The sequence below is a fragment of the Bison bison genome, unplaced genomic scaffold (assembly GCF_000754665.1).
Source record: "Bison bison bison isolate TAMUID 2011002044 unplaced genomic scaffold, Bison_UMD1.0 scf7180017861046, whole genome shotgun sequence".
In the NCBI taxonomy this organism is placed as follows: Eukaryota; Metazoa; Chordata; class Mammalia; order Artiodactyla; family Bovidae; genus Bison; species Bison bison.
In genome coordinates, this window is record NW_011491618.1 from 358033 (window position 1) to 366786 (window position 8754).

General features: G+C 53.3%; 1 protein-coding gene across 12 annotated transcripts in view; it reads right to left on the reverse strand.

Annotated features, from left to right (window-relative positions):
• MAPT (microtubule-associated protein tau) overlaps positions 1 to 8754 on the reverse strand; it is a 54000-nt gene that overhangs the window by 36281 nt on the left and 8965 nt on the right. For 11 of the 12 annotated variants that reach the window (XM_010832393.1, XM_010832389.1, XM_010832390.1 and 8 more), the window contains one exon: positions 4583 to 4648. In XM_010832393.1, the coding sequence (XP_010830695.1) occupies positions 4583 to 4648 (66 nt within the window). Of the gene's footprint in view, positions 1 to 2; positions 369 to 4571; positions 4649 to 8754 lie in introns of all 12 variants that reach the window. The other variant, XM_010832391.1, reaches the window with a different exon arrangement.

Here is an 8754-nt window from a genome sequence, read left to right on the forward strand (position 1 = left end):
ACCTGGGAGGGCGGGGAGTCCTGGGGCGAGGACTCATCAATGTCCCGGTCTTCATCCACCTCCTCACCCCCCTGCCTCTCTTTGCTCTGTGCCCCCTTCAGAGGCAGCCCCTCCTGGGGCAGGCCTCCCCAAAGCTGGCACTCTGGTGGCTCAGAGCCGCGGCTGCCACCCTCTGCAACCTTAGGTTCTGTCCCTGAAGACTGGCGTGTGGCCTCTCTGGGGCCTGCGAGCAGGGTGGGGGCCCCAAGCATGTCAGATGTGCGCTGGCGGGTCAGCCCTGAGTTCCCCGGCTCCACAGCCTCACCTCCATGGTGGCCCGGCTCCCCGAGGAAGCTTGCCTGGACAACCTTGGAACTCCCAGGCTCCGTCTGCTGACGTCCAGGGGAGGGGGGCTTTGGAAAGGCCAGGCCCTCCTCAGCCCGCTGCCCTGGTTTTGGTCCCCACTCCCAGTGGGGCTCCTGAGGGCCTCCTGGTGGAGGAGGCGCTTGGCAGACGGGATGATGCTGGGAAGGGCGAGAGGTCGCCAGGACGGGAGCTTCGGGCTCTTTCTCCCCCAGAGGCAGCTTGGAGACCCCAGAAGCTTCTTGGCCGTGTGCAAGCTGGACCTGAGAGCTAAGCCCATGGGCCAGAGGCCTCTCAGATGCTTCCCTCTGCTGACCCGGAACTCTCCTCTCCTCTGGGTTTGAAGAGGCAGCAGCAGCAAAAGGTTAGCAAGAGCAAGTTAAGTGTTTTAAGAGAGGGACACATGTTTGAAAGAAAAAAAGGACGTTTAAACAGCATCTCAAGCCCACCTACCAAAGGAAAAGTAGCCCACGCTCTGAGCTCACCCATGTTGCTTTTCTTTGCTCAGAACGAAACAGCTCTTGGTAAATCTGCCAACAGTTAGCTGGGTGACCATGGGTGAGCACCTCCTGTCTTTGAGCCTCAGTTTTCTTATCTGTAAAAGGGGAGCTTAGACCAAGACCCCGTCTAGTGCTGGTGTTAATCCTCTGCCTATGTTGGGTCTGGCTGGGCTCCGAGCATCCTGCCATATCCGGGGCTGCCTTAGGCTAACTCCACCAGCAGCAAAAACTTGTCCTCCTCTCCAGGGACTGTGAGCCTCCTGAAGACTCTGGCCCCTAGGTGGGACCTGGATGGGGTGCAGGGAGGGTCTCCTTCCCTTTCCTTCTCTCTCTGGCCCCCCTCTTTTGCCCAATAAAACCAGCAGGTACCTGTAAACCCACCCTGATAGATTTGGAAAACCCCAAATGCATCATAAGGCTCAGTCTTTACTAACTGACGTGCCATGAGACCTCTACAAACAGAAACACGGTTCAGGTTTGTCCAGATTGAGGATTATGAACAGCCTTCTGCACGAGGTGAGGTGACCACCGTGGCAGTTAAGGTGGTCTGCACGGCACAGACGTGGCCAGCCCCCCGGGACGACTGCTTCACCCCTGTCACACCACCTCCCGTGTGCCAGCCCGGTGGATGGGGGGCACACTTCCCTTTTTTCTGCTTCATTCATGCCGCATTTATGTGAAGTGTTAGTCGCTCAATCGTGTCTGACTTTTTGTGACCCCATGGACTGTAGCCCACCAGGCTCCTCTGTCCATGGAATTCTCCAGACAAGAATACTGGAATGGGTAGCCATTTCCTTCTCCAAGGGATCTTCCTGACCCAGGGATCAAACCTGGGTCTCCTGCATTGCAGGCAGATTCTTTACCATCTGAGCCACCAGAGAAGCCCCGCATTCACATGAATCCCTCCTTAAAATATCTGTGTATTGAGGACAGATTTTTTTTCTATTGGTTCTCCTAATATCCTATATTTTTTCTAACTCCCAACTCTTCAAACATCCTACCTAGTTCCAGGACAACTTTGCAGCTCTCCTCTAAATAAACCCTGGAACTACAAAGGATTGAAAGTCTTGGAAGAGAAAGAGACTGGATGAGGGGAGGGGCGGGAGGTGGAGAACACAGGGGTCCACACACGTGGCTAACACATGATGGTCCCTCTGGTCCCAACTCTAGTTGGAGTCTGTGGAGCTGCCCGGCAGCCCCTTATCAGAAGGCCAGCTCTCTCAGCTCCCACCCCTAAGCTGGGGCCATGAGTTCATGGTCTCAGTCATCTTGTGTTCCTAGCACAGCCCCAGAGCCTGCCACATGGCCAGATCTACACATGATGTCATCAGGGAAACGAGCTGATTTCTGCCTTCCGAGGGGTCTGCAGGAGACTCTCTGGGGCCCTTGGTGAGTCTTGGGGATGAACAGACCAAGTGACAGAGATGCAAGAAACCAGCTGGCAGGAGGCAATCTGAGCCTCCTCACCCCAACTCCTTCCTAACCCACCGCTCAACAGACCCAAAGTGGCAGCAGCTACTGCCACTTCCCTACACCTCTCATCAGGCCAGGTCTCCAGCACTTTCTGGAAAAATCTTTCCTCCCAGAGCTCCCTAGAATTTGCTTGTGATGTGGATGTTACTGTTACACTGCAGGGCTTTAAAAGACCCTGACTGAAAAAGAGACCAGGGCACCAAACCTGCATATTAAACATACCCTGAAAAGTTATCGATATAGGATAGTACAGCATGTGTGTGTGTGTGTGTGTGTGTGTGTGCGCGCGCGCGTGTGTGAGGAACCTGCCATCATGCTATTACTCTCCTGGAGGAAGGAGCTGGGCTGGGAGAACATTCTATTCAGCTCCTAGAAGACTGAAAAGTGCTCAGAAACTACTGAGTCGGCCAAAAAGTTCATCTGGGTTTTTTCATACCACCTTATGGATATCATGAAAAATATGCAGTATTTTTCAAGCCAAGACTAAAGGTAGTGATCATCAGGGGTGGGTCCAAGGTAAGCAATATTTGGAGAAACACAGTTGGGTGGCCTCAGGAGTGCAGATGAATTGTGTCCCCACACTCCCTGGGAGGCCTGGTCCTGGTGACACTCCCGGAAGGAAAGTCCACTCCTGGCGTGAGTAGGGTGTGGGGTGGGCAGGGCCCTCCCCACACCCTGCTCCTCTCGGCCCCTCGAAGCTCCATCCTGAAACATCTTTGCTCTCTTAGTCCTTCATGGACACAGGCTGCCAGAGATTTTCCTTCTGCCGCAGGAAAACAAGGAAGAGAGAAGAGCTGTGCTTCTGTGTACATGGTTCTTCCCAAATCTGATTGCTTTAGCACATAACAGACTGCAGGTCTGTGGCAGTGAGATATTTGTGGATCACCAGGGTGTCTGGATTTCCCAAGGCCCCACTGGAGGGAGCTGGGCTTGGCCATTTGGATCAGCAGCTCCAGATGAGACATTAAACACTGGCCTGGGCAGCACAGAGGTAGAAACCTCCACATGTGTGCAGATTTGGTGCCAGCGTCCCATTGCAGGTGCTCTCTGGTGTTCGTCTATATAGCTCTGTAATACTAAGCCAGTGCTGGGAAAGTTAAAAATTCAGTTAGCCCCAAAGTAAGGTTTCTAGGAAAGCTGTTGGCCTGATCTTTTTGTTCCACGGAATATGTTTCAGGGACATGGAGACATAGCTTACAATAAAAATTTGTAAGAAAAACTCAAACTCACTTCTTTTTATGGAAATAGATGGCCATTTCCAGAGGTTATAAAAACCTCTCATTTTACCTAAAAGCTAGAAATAATGACCTAAAAGAAACAGGAGGCAAGATTCTATTTAACACACAGACTGAGATTCCCCATTTATAATGATTATCGCTTCTCCTATTTTTTTGAAGCTCTTTGTAAGCCTAAGAATGAAAACACGTCTTTCCACGCTGTGTGAGATGAGAAACACTAGCACGCTATGGGGCAGAGAACCCTGGGAGTCACAGAAATGTGTCGTTAGGCTTCAAAGCACCTCAAGGAGACATTTCTTCAGGGCCCAGAGTCTCCCTAAAGCCAGATGGCTCAGCGGCAGTGCTAAACACTGAACAAATCCCAAACCACTTTGTGGGGAAAAGACCAGTGACTTCCCAGCTCTCGTACAGTCTAAAAGCTTCCACATTATACAGCATACTCTCAAGTTCATTTATGCAGCCAATGACAGAAAACAAAACTCTGCTAGGTTGTACTGGAGGTCTCCATTTCCAAAGATAAGGAATCTCTAGGATTTACAATTTAAGTTCTTAAAAACATTTATGCTCAGTGATCATACGAAACTGTTTTTCTTAAGCACAGTAATTTTGGTCCCTGAGAAGAAAATCACAATAAAATCTGAAGGCTGCACAGAAGAAATAGTTTGGTGGCGACAGAGTTGAGGCTTTGCTCCGGGGATGGGCCAGAGGGCTGCCCGCGGGGAGAATCACTCATCAGACACATTTGTGTTTCTGTTGGTCACTGATGCTCGAGTTCCCAAGCTGGGCAAGGCCAGCTGCTTTCAGAACAGCAAACACACTGGGAAGGACTCAGAAATGACTAGAGAGAGCGAAAGCTCTTCCTCTACCTGAATAGCCCACCTTCAGTGAAAAACCAGCTCCTAAAGATCTGGACCCTGGAATTCAGGCCCAGGTCCAAATTCTCTTCTCAGGGCACGGTCCATCTGAGTGTTGCCACCCCCTCTTCCCAACCCCCCATGTCATGTGTGGCAGGCAATACCAGCCACTGACCTTGGGTCACGTGTCCGGCAGCTTGGTCTTCCAGGTTGGACGTGTCGCCAATGCCTGCTTCTTCAGCTGGTTTGTGTGTCAGCAAATGAAGAGGATAAAAAGCAGACACAGTTATTGTTTGCTAGAAACAGAGCTCCCTGCCCCTCCCAACAGGTTTCTGAAGTGCTGTGCCTCTGGCTCTTTTGTGCAAACGTGACTGCTGGGGATGTGGATGAAAACAGTCCACTAAACACCGCCCACCCCCAGCGCCCACACACCTTCAGGCAACACAGTCCGGTAGGAAAGGCCTTCCCCACAGTGGGCCCTGGGTCCTCAGTCCCCGCTCGACAAAGACACAGGACAGGGAGGGCGGAGAAGCACTCTGTTGCTCAGCCACTGCTGTGGAGCTGTGTCCTGGTGGAGGCCGCCCTCCCAGCCCTGTCAGCGCTCCTGGGGGAGCCAAAGGTGCAGGAAGGACTAGGTGTGTGGGCCGTGGAGTCTGGCTGGGGTTCCAGCTCAGGTGCCGCCATACTTAGCCTCTCTGAGCTTTAGTTTCCAACTCTAGAACCCCAAAGTGATAACACCAGCCTGTCTTGTAGGAGAGTGTTGAGGGTTCATACGAAACTGTGTGCACACGTTCAGCAGCGTCTGGTACATGGTAGGAGCCCCCTAGAGGTTCAGTTTCTTTTCTCCAAACGACTGGGCAAACCCCTTCAACTGCCTGCTAAGAATAGGTGCCATCTGATTGAAGGTGGGTGGTAGTGTCAGTGAGCAGTTTTGGGGGTATCTTGGGCTCCCACTTAGGGAGCCCACTGTCCCTCCCGAACAAAAAAAAGACTGAGACAAACTCCTGATCACGTCATCAATGGTACCAAAGTCGGTAAGCTTTCATACAACGCCAATTTCTGCATCTTGAAGAAATGGCGAGATCACTGCAGGACAAAGTGTATGAGTGTCCAGAAGAAAGACCCTCTAAGGCAAGTTGGCCACACACTGACATGGGCGTGACCCCACACCTCAGGAGGGCCAACATGCCCTGATGGACAGGGACAGGGAGGCCACCAGCCTGAGAAATGCCCACCAGTGGCTGGCTGGGCCACCAGTTTTTTCCTCCCAGACCTGCGATGACTCAGTCTCTACAACTAAATCAGAAATGCCAAGTTAGCACCTCTTGCCATGCAGGCCCACCACAGAGAACACGGAGGATGCAAAGGAAAGACTCTCTGGGTCGCTGGACAGGTGTATGACGGCCTGATAAGACACCCAGCCCACTGGCCTGCCCAGGGCCACTGTGGCGAGGGGCAGGGGGCTGGCAGTGGGCTCGGGCAGCTTCCCCATTGGCAGTTCCTAGGCAGAAACACCTCTGCATGCCCTGCACGCTGATGCTGTACAGCCCGTGAGGTCTAACAATGATAGCTCCATGTCACTTGACAAAAGATGTCTGTCAGGGAAGCACTGCTCTGAGCGTAGGTTTGGTCTGAGTTTCTGACAAGGTTACAGAAGAAAGGCCCAGGGAGACAGCAAATCACCAAACCAGCTACACGGCATGGAGTCCCTAAGACAGGACACCAGGCAGCGTGCCGATGACGTCACTGCCATGGCTCTGGGAAGCCCATCGCTTTCACACACCACCGTGGTGTCGTGATACCCTGGTCCTGATGCAAATTAGAAACTGCAGGCTGCTGGTATCTCTGACACCCCTTGATCCCAGCAAGAGAGATGCTCAGAGAAGCCAGAGAGAGGGAGGGTGTGAGCCAGTGGTTGGGCCATCACCAGCCTATATGGCTTCTCTGCCTCCCTGGAGCCCCAAGACAGCTCTATGCTCACCCTGCAAGGCAGGGACACCTGCAGGGGGATGGCCGCACTGCACTCCCAAATGGACCTCAAATGGGAAGTTTCACAGAACCAAGATACAACAAAGACACGTGCCCAAGTGCGGTGCTCAACTAAGGCATGTTAGTCACTCAGTCGTGTCTGACTCTTTGCGACCCATAGACTGTAACCCACCAGGCTCTTCTGTCCATGGAATTCTCCAGGCAAGAGTACCGGAGTGGGTAACCATTCCCTTCTCCAGGGGATCTTCCCAACCCAGGGACTGAACCCGGGTCTCCCACATTGCAGGCATATTCTTTACCGTCTGAGCCAACAGGGAGGCCCGAAACTAAGGTACATATTGTTAAAGCCACCAGCAGAAAAAATGTCCCCTCAACTCTAAAACCTCCCACTTCATTCAGGATGTAAAAGGGTAGAGGGGGAGAGAATTTTAAAGAAGGATTTCTTTAGAGAGAGCAGCTTAGGGCGGGTGGGGTGGTGGCTACCTGTCTGCCTCCCATCTCAGTCCCACTGAAAGGGTTTCAAGGCACCAGGTGGAGACAGGTGGTGTGTGTCCCCTAGGGTTAGGGACGTGATGGAGGGCTATCAGAACTCCACCTGGGGAAACTCAAAGACAGGCAGGCTGGCCCTGCCTTGGTTGGGGAGCAAAGCCCGGGGGCTGTCTGCATATGCGTGGTTTGTTCAGGCAAGGAACGCCCATGTCCCCCGTGGACCTGTGGTGGGCACAGGGCAGCCATAGTGGAAGGGGCACCTCAGGCCAGGTCGGGCAGGGCCACCGATGTGAGCAAGCCAACCCTGGCAGAGGAGAGATGAGACAGATCTTCAGACCCCAAGGGACCCAAGAGAGAGGAATGTCTGCTGGAATCGAGAGCAGAGGGACAGAACTTCAGGAGGACGATGGGGATGGCGGGGGAGGGGGGTATCTGGAAGAATTCCAAAAACCCCACAGGGAAAGACTCAACTTGCAACACCTGCAGAAACTGTGAGGCACCAGCTCATAGCAGCCCCAGTGCAGGAATAGCTTCCCTGCCCCCCTCCTGGTTCTCGCCCCTCTCCAGTCCCAGAGAGGAGGACCTGCAGCTTTGAGTGTTACCCTGACTGGACATTCCTTTTTTAAAAACTCATTGATTATTTTTTGGCTGTTCTGGGTCTTCGTTGCTGTATGCAGGTTTTCTCTAGTTGTGGCGAGGGGCAGGGGGCTACTCTCTAATTGTGGTGCTTGGGCTTCTCATTGTGGCGGCTTCTCTTGCTGCAGAGCACCGGCTCAGTAGTTGCGGCTCTAGAGCACAGGCTCAGGGCATGGGCTTAGTTGCTCCAAGGCACGTGGGAATCTTCCCTGACCAAGGGTCGAACTGTGTCCCCTGCATTGGCAGGGGGGTTTCTTAGCCACTGGATCATCAGGGAAGTCCCAGACTGCACATTCTCATCAGCATTTGCAGACTGGGTTGTGTGTTGGTGGAGACTAAAACACTTGATAATCCAGGAGAGATGGCAAGTCAAGAGTTCCCTAGAGTTTTTGTCCCAGGCGGAAGAAGAGCTTCGCCCACTGAAAAGTTATAAAGTGACAGTGAGAGACAAAAGTCAAGCTACCCGTGATCTCATCCCGCGAGTCGTTGGTTCCATGGCCTTCAAACGACCTTCACTGTCTAGCACGAGGCCTGTCAGTATCCAGAACATCCCCCTCCATTCATCTCTGGAGAGCAGCTTGCGGAGCGGAGACTACTCGGAGGAGCGGGTGGCGCTGCTTGGCCCCTGCCCGGCATCCTTAACCCACACGGCTGGGGACAAGGCTGCAGACTTCCCAAACAGCTGCCATTGAGCCCCACCTTCAGGAAGGAAAAGAACTCCTGCCGGGGACATTTCCCCACTCTCCACTGCTGCTGAAACACCATCCAGAGCTCGTCCTGCATTTCTTGCTGAGCACCGTCCCCATAGCCAAGCCAGTGGCTGCAGTCATGCCTAGCCCAGGGAGGTGGACGTGAAGGAAGTGACGGCCAGAGCTCCAGGCTCTGCTCGCTGTTTCCTAAGGGCCCGGGCAGCTCACGGTGACTCTGGCGGTCCCGAGTTCAGTGCTCTTTCTGGTCAGTGCCCCATCTGGGCTGCTCCCCATCATCAATGTTGACAGGACAGTCTCATCACGTCTGTTCTATGCTGATACGTTTGAAAAGATCGTCCTAAAATTGGATGCTAGAGTACATCACTGAGTTCCTGGGGGGTTATCCAGTTACAATCCTCCAAGATGTGGGTGGGCCATCTGGATGCTGTGACACACTCAGGTGCTCCCCCCAGGGAGCTGTTTACCCGCTAGGAAGTAACCTTGTCGCTGGGCAGAGTCCCAGCAGGACCGTGGACTGACCTCG